At 39.3% G+C, this 14179-nt stretch overlaps 1 protein-coding gene across 3 annotated transcripts in view; it reads left to right on the top strand.

Annotated features, from left to right (window-relative positions):
* The window catches only part of SLC1A3 (solute carrier family 1 member 3), a 67554-nt gene that overhangs the window by 34189 nt on the left and 19186 nt on the right, over positions 1–14179 (top strand). Inside the window, exons 1-2 of one of the 3 annotated variants that reach the window (XM_054003783.1) lie at positions 2989–3075; positions 12965–13169. In XM_054003783.1, the coding sequence (XP_053859758.1) occupies positions 13000–13169 (170 nt within the window). In that variant the 5' untranslated portion in view covers positions 2989–3075; positions 12965–12999. Of the gene's footprint in view, positions 1–2988; positions 3076–10082; positions 10169–12964; positions 13170–14179 lie in introns of those variants that run through there. The other 2 variants (XM_054003784.1, XM_054003782.1) reach the window with 2 other exon arrangements.

Below are 14179 nucleotides of genomic sequence, written 5' to 3'. Positions count from 1 at the left end.
GTAATGACTCCTTAGTATTCATAGGGCATATTACCAGAGGACCTTAAATTCACAAATAGAAACTATTTTTTTCTTAAACTTGATTTGATTGTTGTTAATTAAATTTTTGGGATGAATTTAGAGTGTAATTAGGTTCTCCAGTGAAAAAAAAGGAAAATGCTATCATGTTATGCATTAGGATATTCTCATTTATTTTTAACATATTAACTAATAGATTATAAATGTTTAAAAATGCTACAAGTTTATCAATTTAATCATGTCTATACAATCTTTTTCAAAAACTTTCTGTATGAGATCCCATTCTCCTTAAATAGATTTAATTATATATGATAAAGGAAGTCTCAGATTGTTTCAACATTCTTTATCAACACAGGATTAATTTTTTTTTATAAAAATTTTATGTGCATTTTTTCTTTTGTCAAATGCAAGTTCTTGTGATTCTTTAAAAAAAAGAATCCTAAAGTAGTCTGTATTGTCTAATTAGTTACTGCTCTGTAGTTTCTAATTCAAATAATGACTTAGGGACACGAAAGAGCTCTGTGTGTTTCATTTTGACATGGATAGATACTGTGTAGTGGTGCATCTTATTCGTGCCTGAACTGTCAGAGGAACTGAGGCATCACTACATTAGGTCCTGCACAAATGTCAGCAGAGGCTTGGGTGTAATGTCTTTCAGAACAATCCGCCCCAGACTGAGAAGCTGTTAGACTGAGATCACTGTCATAGATACTGAGCTAACTCTTTCCACTGTGAGGAGCAGAATAGCAGTGGTACCATGGAGTTTCACTGAAAGCGATTTATGTTGCTACAGTGCAGATAGCAACTGAACTTGGAGGGAGTTAAAATTATACTTGAAGTGTGAAAGGAGAAAAGTCAGCAAAGAACGCCCCATGGAAGAATACAGAGTCCTGTAAAACAGTATAGACTGAAAAAATGCAGGGCACATGGGGAGGAATGTAATAAACTAAAAGGATCATGAGGAGATGTAAACACCAGCAGAGTGTGGGCAGCATACACAAAAGGAAAACACTAGCTCCATGAGCAGCTCATGGAAGATCAATGGGTAGAACAGCAGCAGATCAATGAACTGCTAGATGAAAGCAAAATGGACACTTAGAACTTTTAGGTTGGACACAGATGCAAAAACCAGTTGTATCACTGACGAGATTTATTAAAAAGAACAAAACAACAAAGCAGGGCTATTTTTATTTGTCATGGTTGGACACTGGCGCAATGCCAGCGTCCCCATGAAAATGCACCTTCCCTAAATAAATGCTGTGAGATGTTATCAGGAACACAGCAGAGCAGGCCCAAGCTTAATAACAAAGGAAAAAAACTTTATTAAACTACTACTAATACAGAAAACATATAAACTAAATCCAGGATGAAGACCTTTTAAAACACCCCTCCTCCTCCCAATTTCCAAAAACACCCACCATGAAACATCACCCGGGATTCTTGATCAAACTACCACCCTTCAGGTAATCCATACTCAAACTATCAAGGGAGAGAGAAGTCTCTCTTGCACCACAGGCCCCCCAGGAAACACAGCTGCCACCCTGTGTTTCCCTGTCACACATGGCAACCGCCCGGAAAAAAAAAATCTGCCAGTGTGACACTCTCCATTCTATGTCACAGTGCTCTCACCACCGTGCATGGACAGACTGCTCATAGGGCTCCTTTAAGGATGCTTTGCCACGGACCCAAAAATACAACAGTTCAGTTTCTCATCCTGGGATTACAGTCCCCCCCATTTTCCCCTGGGGCCGAGGGGTCCAAAAACAGGACTCATCTTCTTCCCGAAGACAGAGGGTATCACCATTCCCTCTTCAGCTTTCTTCGTTTCTCGCCATTCTTGTGCTGTTCGAAGCTGAAACAGGTCTCCCTGGGTCACCACTGCATCCTCCTAAAATGCAGTCTCTATTGCGGGAGATTTTAGTTCAGTCTATGGCTAACAAGAAAAGTCCAGCCAAAAGCTACTTCATCATCTCCTCTCACTTAAATATTTCTTCTTCTAACATCTCAGGTCCCGGACTATCTCTCTTCTACTACAAATCAAGGAGGGGTAATACTTTAAAAAAACCCTCATTTCCTGGAAAGGGTTAAACGTTCAGACTCCCTGGACGGCTGATATCTCGGTCCGGTGTTCCGTCTCCCACGCTGGACATTCCCCCCCCCTTCTCCTTCTCCTCTGCCGGCAAATTTCCAGGTGCCGCCAGGCTCTCTGTCTCTTTCCCTCTTGGGGGCGGGGGGGGGGGACAAAGGCATCTCCACTTCTCTCCACCCTTCCGTCCACAGGAGCTGGCTCGGTTCCAGACCCTCAGCCCCTCGGCCTACCTGGACAAGGCCGCGTGGCTTCCCCTCCCCCACCCAGCCTAAGGCTGGGCAGGGGAGCGTCTGCACTCTCTGACGACCGGAACCAAAAGAGACAGTTCTCCTGGGAGTTCTTGCTTTTAACCCCCTGTGTTCTCAGAGGCGTGTCCATACCTTCAGTGGTCACTCCAGGTGCCAATATCCAAACCTGACCACTGATTAGTTTGACCCGACTTCCTGGAAAAAATTCACTTCCATGTCAAACCACGACATTATTATTAATAAATTGTTGCAAGACTAGACAGTAGCTACTGCAACAACAAAAACCATGAAATGTTCTTTAGTGAGTGAACTAGTAGAACTTCACTAGTGAAATTACTTGTGGAACTTCAGATTACTCAAAAAAAAAACAAGTCTCACTATAAATACCTAAAGGCAACGTCACACCATTTGTTTCTGAATTATCTTAGTACAGATGAATTAACAAACCATGCTCTCAATGTTTTAAAAATTGTGCTAAAATTAAAAACCCAAGGAATCCAAAGGCTAGGTTGTTACCAGATGCATTAGTCACACACTACATTGATTCAACTGTTTATTAAGTCACATCCAACTGGGCAAAGCTTCCATCCAGATGATGGTTGCTGCATGAACTCTATAAAATTGACAAGTATCATATCCCAGTGGACAAACATCCAAATAAGATACTATCATTGCAATAGAGTCTATAATTGGAAGTTTCAGTGAAGAGGCCAAGAACAGGTTTGCTGATAATACTGATAATACATATTTTAAGTGAGAAGGTGGTGTCTCCAGCATAGAGCTCTGACCAGTTAATAATCAGAACAATCCCATGCCCCAAAACCCATGTAGTTTCACAAACAAATAGACACGTCTGTCTTTTTTAGGGGACAAGCTTAATTTCCCATTCTATAAATCTTGCACCACTCTGACTAGAATTATGTCCATTTTTCTAGCAATTCATATGTGTCTCTTTAGTCACTTGTTACATACCCAAGATGTAAAAGCAAATTATTTTTTACAGTAGACTGCACTACCAGTTACTGTTCCCATATAGACACTCTAATTTCTCACTATTTTTTCAGCAGCAACTAATGTGCATCAGGAGTGATTTAGTATAGAAAATAGTTGGCAGCTTTGTCACACTGTATAGAGCCAGTCAGATAAAAGAAGCACTGTACATTTGTGGAATGTTGTTTAATAAGTGCTGTACATACGAAAACATGTCTGTGAAGAGCTCCTGAGACAGTCTGCCAAAACTCAGAGTAGCATTTTAGCAAAATAAAAGTTTGCACATGCATTTTGAGAAGTCGCATTATGGATTTTTAAGGAGCACTGAGTAATGCATTCAACACCATCCAGAAGGCAAAGGTAATTGTATCACTTGTATCACTTCATAGAACAGTGCAGTTCATGCTTAAGGCAGGTATTTTTGGCAATACATTTAGAATAAATGAATACTAATATTTCATCCTCAGGGAATAGGGTAAAAGTCTTACAACTACTACCATATTTATTTCAGTCTTGGAACAACATGCACTTTAGGATTTAAACTAATTGAATGTGCTTTGGCTTATCAGCTACCAAAATAAACTTGTTTCCTGATTAAACTGAACTAGTTTACCATGTTACATTATGCCTTTTCATAAACAAATATACTTATTTCTTTCATTCCTTACACAGAAAATAATCAGCTTTATGTCCAACATAGAAATCTCATTTCCAGGAAAGCTTAGTTCAAGTGTCTGGGCATAAAAGGATGTCTTTTTAAGACTGCTCTATGCAGGTAGCAATAGTGTTTTGTTACCAAAAAAAAATTTTGAGCTGCTATTTTCTGTGTTCCTGGGTCTCTGATTCTTGGCTTCAATACAGTCAGTTCTTTGTACTTTGTTATTACAATGAAGTAACCAAAGAAAGAGAGTCTTGGTTTGAGACTGTCAGCTGTTACTAATCACTGCTCCATGGCTTGCTGTGAATCCCTGCTTGCATCTCCCTCCTGCTCTGCTTAGCACACATAAAGAAGATAAATTACTCCCTAGTTTCCCTTCAAAAAGCATATTGTTTGTCACATTCCAATACTGTGAGCAAAAGACAGAATAATGCAAAGAGTTAAATGAGTATCTCAACAGCCCCACAGCAGGGTCCTTCTCAGGCAGATGTGTTTCAGGAAATGTGCTTTCCTACTGATTCTTCAAATGTATCCTGTTATATTGCAAACCTGAAAAGCAAGCCAACTACACTCTTCAGAACAGAAAAGTATAATCCTGTAGGAGTTTTCATTTAATAATGTAAGCATCATTGACACTCAGTAGATGCACCAAGTGTTTAATATTGACATATTTAATTTTACCAGGTGTTACACTTCATTGTTTATAAATATTTTAGCAAGAACAAGCAGAGTAAAGGGAAGGTTTATGGAGGTTTATGAAATTCTTCCCTGCCCTCAGTGACTCATACTGACAGAGAGAAGACTTTTCAAGGAAGAAACGTAGAACAGCTTGCATTGTAAGGGGCCTTTAAGGTCATCTAGTCCAACCTCGTGCAGTCAGCTGGGGTAGTTTCAGCTAGATCAGGGTACTCGGAGAGCTCTCCAGCCTGACCTTGACAGTTTCCATGGATGGGAGAGACACCATCTCTCTGGCCAAGAGTGTTTGAACTCCCTCATTGTAAAAAAAGTTCTTTTTTATGTCCAACCTCAATCTACCCTCTTTAAAACCATTACCCCTTTTCCTGTAATAACAGACTTTACTAAAAAGTCTGCTCCCATCTTTCTTACAGGCCTCCTTTATGAACTAGAAGGTGCTAAAAGGTCTTCCCAGAGCCTTCTGCTCTCCAGAGTCATCAACCCCAACTCTCTCAGCTTGTCCTCAAATAAGATGTGCCCCATCCCTCTGATATCTTTGTGGCCCTTGGACTTGTTCTAACAGGTCCATAGCTCTCTTGTGCTGAGGACGCAATAGGTGGATACAGTGCTCCACTCCCATGCAGGTGGAGTCTCATGAGGGTAGAGTAGAGGTGGAAAACCACCTCTCTTGACCTGCTGGTTATGCTTCTTTTGCTGGCTCATGTCCAGCCTCTGACCGACCAAGTCCTTCTGGACAGGGCTCTGGGTCTGTTCTTGCCCAGCCTGTGCTGATACCAGGGGTTGCCCTGACTCAGATGCAGCACTTTGCATATGGACTTGTTTAAACCTCATGATGTTCACCTGGGCCTGCTCCTTGAGCTTGTCCAGGTCCCTCTGGATGATTTGATTTTGCTCCTCGGGTATGTCAAACACCTCTGTCCTTGGTGTCATCTGCAAGCCTACTGAGGTTGCACTCAATCCCACTGTCTGAGTCGTTGATGAAAATATCAAACAGTGATGATACCAGCACAGACTCCTGACACATCATGGGTCTCCCTCTGGACACTGAGCCAATGACCAATCAAATTTTTTTTGCACTGAAATGAGCAAACTAAAAATAGAGTAAGGCTGCGGGATATCTAAACATGGAAATTGTTGGGATAAAAACTGCTATTGTTTTGAACCTAAAGCTCAATAAGATTTTAATCAATACTGTAGAATGTATTTCCCTGCTGTATCAGAAGGCTAAACTTGATGGCCCAAGAAATATTTTCAAGCAAACACAAAAGAGTAAGTTTCATAAAGTGAAGCTATTTTACTGAAAGAGCGTTACTGAGTGATGAACCACTACAGAAGAGTCTTTTATTATTCATGGTTAACTGAAAGGTAGAACTCACTGTAAAGCCATAGAGATTATTTGGGCCTCTTCCATTTACATCACTCAATGATGTTCAGACATTATTGTGCCATGGTTTCACAAACATTCTCTTTCTAAGGAATAAACTGGCTAAAAAAGCAGGTGTTTGCTAGTTTTTTGCCCCAGACACTCTCTCCTTCTACTTCCCTTGTAAAAGTTCTGGTGTTCACATGACACAGTTCTGGGGTAATTCAAAATTACAAACTGTCAGAAACAACTAACCCTACAAAACCCAAAGCTGATCATTTTTTGGCAAGGATGGGGTAGGACTAAAAAGCTGTGGGGCAAGGCTAGTCATTTAGGACCCACTCCTAGCCATTTAATTGGCTCTTTGAATTGCATTACTATATCCCAGCCATGGGTTTCATTAGTCAGCTTGGCTTAATCACGGTCACATAATTTTGGATCAAATACAACTGCTAATTTTCCTGTATTTGCCCACTGTTCTTAACAGAACTGGAAAACATAATGTAACATCTAATTTCATTATCTAAAAATTCATATCTAAACAAAGATAAGTTAAATGGTGATTTGGGAGCAACTTGTCTTATCAGTTCATGTAAAAAGGCTGTATTTCAGACATATATTTTAAGTGGCTTCAGGAAGTCATTAGCCATATTGATTTAATATTACTTAACTTCACCTATCCATATAGTTCTTTGAAAATGTTACTGTCTTTTTTCTTTGCAATTTTATTTATTTTACTGTCATTTTTATTAAAAACTGTAATCTAGAGATTGGGTAAAATTTGTACCTGATCTTTTGAAGGGCCCAAATGTCAAAGCCTAAATTTAACTTTTGTTTTCTGGGAATGCTCAGCACCACAGAGAACATATTCAGCTGCTATTAGAATAAAGCTCTAGTGCTTAATCATGTTAATTAAACTTGGGCAATACCTCCACTGTCTTTACTTAACTATTGCTTTTCCTCACAAATTCTCTGTCAGCGTATTTTACCATGACCTTGCACAGTGGTCTTCATTTCCACAAATCCTCATCAAGATACACAAAAGGGATTGTTCTCATGGTCTCACACTGAGAGTTTACTCATCACACAGTGCTTAGTGGATGTAGGGGGTGGGAGTAGCCCATTTGAGACTGCTTCATTAGGAGAATGAAAGACAACCTTAAAGAAACAAAATTAGGGCAACACTCCTGAGTCAACAGTTGCCATTATTGCTGCTCCACCATAGGAGTCCTTAACAAGCAACTGCAATTTCCTAATGAAGAGACCATAAAAAGTGAACAGGAAAATAATTAGGAATAAAAAGATGCTCTGTTCATAATGTTTTGTGCATAAAAACTTAGTTCAAAACATATAAAGGGAATTTATATAAAAATCTCCATTGGCAAGGAAGTGCCATCAATTCACTTCTAATATGCTGAATTGGAAAAGAATTCATCATGGTCACAGGAATCATCTTTTTTTTTTTTTTTTTTTTTTTTTTTTTTTTTTTTTTTTTTTTTTTTTTGTTTCAAGAAGTCAGTATTTATAAGGACCAGAATGGACAGTTTTTTCTACATACTCATTCAAAACTACTTCATTACTTCATGCATTTTCATCAACATGTTGCCACATCTTGGCAGAATCCTGACCTGGAGGTATTAGGTCCTGTGCCCACAGATGGGAACCTCTGGCAGTGACAGCTCAGCCAAGAGCCTGCACCTGGGCTCTGAGCACACAGTCTCTTCCCTACTGAGAAGAATTACCACTATCCTGTGAAGAGTAACTGAGGACTTTGGACTTGTCCAGTTTGGAGAAAAGGAGTCTGAGGGGCTGACCTCCCAGTATGGGAGGTAGCACACCAGAGCAAGCTTCCCAGAGAGGTGGCCAATAACCCCTACCTGTCAGTGTTGAAGAAGTCAGTGCCATTAATAACTTTAATTTTTGGTCAGTCCTGAAGTCTAGTTGGCCTAGATGGTCATTTCAGCCCTAACTGAAATGTTCTATATTTAAAATGCTTATCATTATGCTTCAATAGGGATTTTAAAGAAACAAAAATCTAAAAGCAAGGGGGGAAAACGCTTAAAACCACAGTAATTTTAGTGTAGGAAAGCAAACACATAAACTGCTTTGTTTGGCCAGAAGTTTTTAAAGGGCACCAAAAACATTCAGAAACAGAGACTTCTAATATGACGAGCAGTGGCTGAGCATTTTAACCGTTTTCAAACTGAAATTATAGGTATGCATAAATGTATATGCTTACATGCACACCCTCTATTCCCAGCATCAGTCTTGCTTGCCCTGAGGAAAGATAAAACCACCCGTGGTACTAGAATCAATCCTACATAATGATTTTTTCCTCAGAGGGTTGCTATTTATGTTGGAGTGTAAGAAAAGAGATCCTATTTAAAAGCTACTATTTATGGGCTCTCGTTTGTTAGTTAGTGGTTAACTAAGGAGCCAAATATAAACCCAAGGATACTTTGCTGACTAGGAGTTTACAGACAGGGCTTCAGGCATACCAGCTGGTGACCAGTTACTGTTGTGGGAAAAAAGCATTTTGCATCTAATTGTGTAATATGTATATTTCTTCTTTCAAAAAAAAAATACTACAGGTAGAAACTTTCAAGTAGTGTAATAGGGAAAATTAGGCATAAACTCAAATCTCAGGCTGAAATAGCACATAGAGGACATTGGACTTTTCTGCACAAATCGGTTTATTCCATTGATTCTACTTTGCTAATTAAAGGGACAAAGTATTCTGATGCTCTAGGACTTTTAGCATAGGTTCTCCATTTCAGCTTTTAAAACAATTCCTTGGAATTTATTCTTGAACAAGCAGATTCAAAGCTGTTTGGCTTAAACACTAAAGAAAACATGTTCAGTGTATTTTATGCTTGGTCTTCCAGGAGTACAGTACCATCCCTCTGCTATAATCCAAGATTACATATAGAATTTTTATGTGCAGCATGCTTTCAGTATCTAGAAAATTTAAAATAGCAGTAACTCTGGATTTGGTAAATTCTATAATTCTGTATAATATAAAATCATAAGTAAAATACAAAATATAATTGACATAAAACTAGTCATAATATTGTAATTATTTATAATATAGTAGCTATTCATGACAATTCATAGAATCAATAGTTCATGCCAATTTACAGAACAGTGATCAAGTCAGGTGAGCAATAAAAACTACCAGATTAACAATTCAGAATTGTTAGTCATCCTAACTAGATTTTTTTCTCCTTTTCCCTGCATCTTTTCTCTCCCTTTCTCTTCTTGTAATTACATACTTTCTTTCTTGCTGCCTTTCCTATATTCTAAAATATTTTCATTTTTCTCTAATATCTTTGTTAAAGAACAAAATGGTGCTTTGCTTTGTGACACTCTAGAGAACTCCTTCTCATGTCTTTATTTCACAGTAACACAGTGTTAGTTCCCAAAAGACGGAAGGGGTAGGTGAAGGAAGAAGATGGGGTAAAAGCTGGGGGATTTTTGCAGTTCTACCGACTTATGCCTCCCCCCTTCTTTCTTTTCTTCCCTTCCTTCTCCCCGGCCTCCCTCCCTCCCCATCAGTACTTAAAAAATAATTCCCATTCATGTTGTGTGAGTGCACACACTGGGAGAAATTACAGGGGCTCTGCTCCAGATCACCTTGACAACTTCAAGGCATCCCTGTGCGTGGGGACTGGTGGCATGACAAATTTTCCCAGGCCCTCTGGGGAAGGGGAGGGGAGAGGAAGAGAGGAGGCAGAGGTGCTGGAGCCAGTAGCGTGGAGGAGAGAGCAGCGAGCAGGATGAAAGGGGTACATACATCTCCCGCAGGACAATGGGGGTTTTGCTGGCTGACTGTGAAAAGACACGCTGAGGACACAATGCTTTGTGACACATGAAAGCTTTGGGGACCTTTCCAGAGCCCCATTCAGTTCTAAGGAGTCTTGTCAACATCTTAAAATGCAAAGGAAGCAACAGCTCTCATTTTCTCGTGTTTTAAAAACAGGTTTTAAATATTATTTTAGATAATTGTTGTTGTTGGTATGCTGGCAGCTTTTGCAGTTTGCCGAGTTCCCATTAATTGGGCCAGGAGGGGAGACTGCCCAGCAGGTCCCCAGCAACGACTCTTAGAGGTGAGCGCTTGTTTCCTCATCATACAGCTTTTGTTCATACTTAGGCCTGTCATTCCTCTGCTTTGAATGTTTTCTGCTATACATGCCACAAGCAGTTACAGCTCAAGAAGAGAGGAATTGCTGTTCTCTACATCCAAGCTGAGAAATAAATTATGATAGCAACAGCAGGAATGAGACTAAGGAGCCTAAAATAAGGACCAGTATAGTCCCAGCCAGAGGGCACCAGGGGAAGCCAGGCTGGAAAGCAGCTTACAAAGACAAGAGCATGACTCTTGCTCCCTGACATACCATTTTCACATGTTTCACCACTCAATCCCAGAATTAGACGAAGAAAAAAATAGGATCAGAATGTCTAATCCTTCAAAACAGCAATTTTTGCTGGTAAGGTATGCCCTACACTGACTCCTAGTGACTTTTGGACTGTAGGAAGCTCAGCCTACTGTAAGGGGTGAAGTACAAAAAAAAAATCAGGCTTGGTTAAAGCACAGGCAGGTGTGCCTGCAAATCCTCTTAAGAATGACAGTGCTCATCCTCTGGTCCTGAATATATTATCTGTAAAGGGCAGAGTACTGGGAACTGACTGATTCAAAATCTCTGCATTTCCAAACATTCCTACTAAACTGTACAGGTTAACTGTTTGTGCTCAAGTTGTAAAAAGTTGTAAAAAGTTTCAAAATTGTGTTATCCAAAATGAAAAAATAGATAGACCATTGTTGCTACTTCAGAAAGAAAAAGTAAGAACAGAAAAAAAACAATTAAAACATATAAAAATGTAATTGATTGGACTAGTATGTAAACATTCTTTTTTCACTTTGTAAGTTGTTTTATTTTAAGTTTCATATTAATATTTTAAAAATAAAATTTGTAACAAATGCTGTCTGAGATACATGCTGTGCAGTTCAATAACAGATCTGAAATTCTCCAAGAATTATTAACTTTATTTCTTTTATTGGCTAACAGTATTTGCATTATTTCATACTTACATTACTTGAGGGCTCTAAAAAAACCAATCTTCCATCCACAAATAAGAGGGTTACAGGACTTCCCATTTATAAAATTAAAAATGTTATTTGTAACTTGCTAGTGTTTACCATTTTTCTCACAGCATTTCAAATCATAAATGTAAATATACAATGAATATAATAATCCAGTTCTGCAGATGGGAAGGCTGAGTAGAGAAATGAAGGATCAAATTCTTCAAATGTTGGATTTCCATGCTCAGTTTCTTGCTGTACACTTTGTTCTTCCACTACAATGGCATACACATAAACCAAGCAATTCAGTGTGTGAATCTAATGATGTCCGTTCACAGCTCCTTTTGTGGGTACAAATCTTACAGACTTTAATGGTCTCTGCCAAAAGGGCAGAAAATGAAAAAATCTGAACTGAAAGGGTAAGTATGAAGCATGTGATTGGTTTTATACTTTGAAGATTTGATCAGAGCCTGGGACACATCCTTGGTCTCAGCCACATCAGGGCTGAATGCTTTCACATCAGGACTAGAATGCTTTCACTGTAGTGCCAAGAGAATGTATCTCCTCCTTGAGAAGACAGACTGAAGTATTATATGTCTACAATAATTTAAAAAAGTTTTAGTTTTGCCAGGCTATGATTTGAGTTTCCATATTATTTATATTCCTGCAGTCCTCTTGCCTTATATTAAATGCTTTGTCCTCTGAGACAGACACCCAAAGCAGAAGTTAGTCAACTTTTTTTTATATTTTATATGTTCAAAGGTGGCATCCATATAAATGTGTAGACAGTCTTTGGAAGTATGGATTAGGCAATTCCATATAGGAGGAGACAATAAAGCTAAAAGATCCTTTCCTAACCCCTTTTTTCATTCTACACTTTGAAAGCTTGATTGCAACAAGAAGCATGAACACTGCTTTGAGGCAGATGGCACAGCCCTCCTGATGGAGAATGGGCAAATATTGAGGAGAAGGAGCAGTGGGACATTTTAAGGAGAAGAACTATCAGACTTAGCTGCATCTGCTGGAAAGAGAAAGAGCATTTCCATTTCTGACAGCCCTTATGAGACATTCCTTCTCAGAGACTCAGAATTCTTTCCTTGGCAGAACTGCACCTTCTATTAAAAAACACATTGCAGCTATTTATCAGGGCAATCTGATGAACAAACACTATAGAAGATGCCCTAGGGAGCACCCTAATATTCACAGTAGATCCAAATAGACACAAGAATTAGGATTAATGTTACAAGTTCTGCAAAGTTTGTGAAAGACTGTAAAGGCTTATTCACACAATGGTAAGGATTTTCTGAAACAGACTAGCAGCATTTAATCTGTTGTAAACTCCTATGGCTTGGGACAGAGGTAATCTGAGGTTGCCCATTGGGGATTAAAGAAAACTCTTCATACATATTAATTGTTGCAAACATTATCAACATTACTTAAGAATACTCACTTTTCTATCTTATAATTAAAAATTATGTGTAGCATATTTTTCAGACTATGGTAACTACATTAATAAGAAATCAGGAATTGTCTCACTGGAATATAGGGAGTGCCATACTGCATCAGATCAATAATCTTTACTTTTAATGAAGTGTTAAGAAAGCACAGAAAGCTGTAACTCTTTTAATAGAAAATTATATAGCAAGAGGCAGGATGGAAAGACAGTGGCAGTAATGAGCTGCAAAAGAGGGACATCTTGCCTTGGGTAGCTTTAAGTGTAGTCATCAAAACTGTTCCTACAGATCTATTTTCATCATGCTTAAGTTCATACTCTTTACTTACAGTTGTATCAGGTGAATGCCATTGTGCTTAAATTCACTAGGAATTGCTGCCCTGGATAGTAAAGCCTCAGGGAAGATGGGAGTCCGAGCAGTAGTCTACTACATGAGCACTACCATCATTGCTGTGCTGATTGGCATAATCATTGTGGTCATCATCCACCCCGGGAAAGGTACGAAGGAAAACATGCACAGAGAAGGCAAAATTGTGCAAGTGACAGCAGCAGATGCTTTTCTTGATTTAATCAGGTATGTCTATGATACTGCACATTTTTGGTACCACTAGCTATGAAAGTAATGTTGGTTTAACAGAGAACAAACGTAGAGAATTTTAAACAGTGAATGCATAAAGTTGCCAAATGTCTTTCAACTGTGTGATAACAATATCTCTAACCCTTACAATGCTAAAAAGGGATACATGGATTTATTTCCAAATCAAGATGTTGCAGGGGAAGAAATTGCTTTTAATACTGAAAGGAAGACTCTTTCTTTCTTTCTTTCTTTCTTTCTTTCTTTCTTTCTTTCTTTCTTTCTTTCTTTCTTTCTTTCTTTCTTTCTTTCTTTCTTTCTTTCTTTCTTTCTTTCTTTCTTTCTTTCTTTCTTTCTTTCTTTCTTTCTTTCTTTCTTTCTTTCTTTCTTTCTTTCTTTCTTTCTTTCTTTCTTTCTTTCTTTCTTTCTGCCTTTCTGCCTTTCTGCCTTCCTGCCTTCCTGCCTTCCTGCCTTCCTGCCTTCCTGCCTTCCTTCCTTCCAAACTGCCTTCCTTCCTTCCGAACTGCCTTCCTTCCTTCCTTCCGAACTGCCTTCCTTCCTTCCTTCCTTCCGAACTGCCTTCCTTCCTTCCTTCCTTCCTTCCTTCCTTCCTTCCTTCCTTCCTTCCTTCCTTCCTTCCTTCCTTCCTTCCTTCCTTCCTTCCTTCCTTCCTTCCTTCCTTCCTTCCTTCCTTCCTTCCTTCCTTCCTTCCTTCCTTCCTTCCTTCCTTCCTTCCTTCCTTCCTTCCTTCCTTCCTTCCTTCCTTCCGAACTGCCTTCCGAACTGCCTTCCGAACTGCCTTCCGAACTGCCTTCCGAACTGCCTTCCGAACTGCCTTCCTTCCTTCCTTCCGAACTGCCTTCCTTCCGAACTGCCTTCCTTCCTTCCGAACTGCCTTCCTTCCGAACTGCCTTCCTTCCTTCCGAACTGCCTTCCTTCCTTCCGAACTGCCTTCCTTCCTCCCTCCCTCCCTCCCTTCCTCCCTCCCAAACTTCCGAACTTCCTTCCAA

The sequence above is a fragment of the Vidua macroura genome, chromosome Z (assembly GCF_024509145.1).
Source record: "Vidua macroura isolate BioBank_ID:100142 chromosome Z, ASM2450914v1, whole genome shotgun sequence".
In the NCBI taxonomy this organism is placed as follows: Eukaryota; Metazoa; Chordata; class Aves; order Passeriformes; family Viduidae; genus Vidua; species Vidua macroura.
The sequence above is the reverse complement of the archived record's forward strand: the minus strand, read 5'-3'. Positions and strand labels throughout refer to the sequence as shown.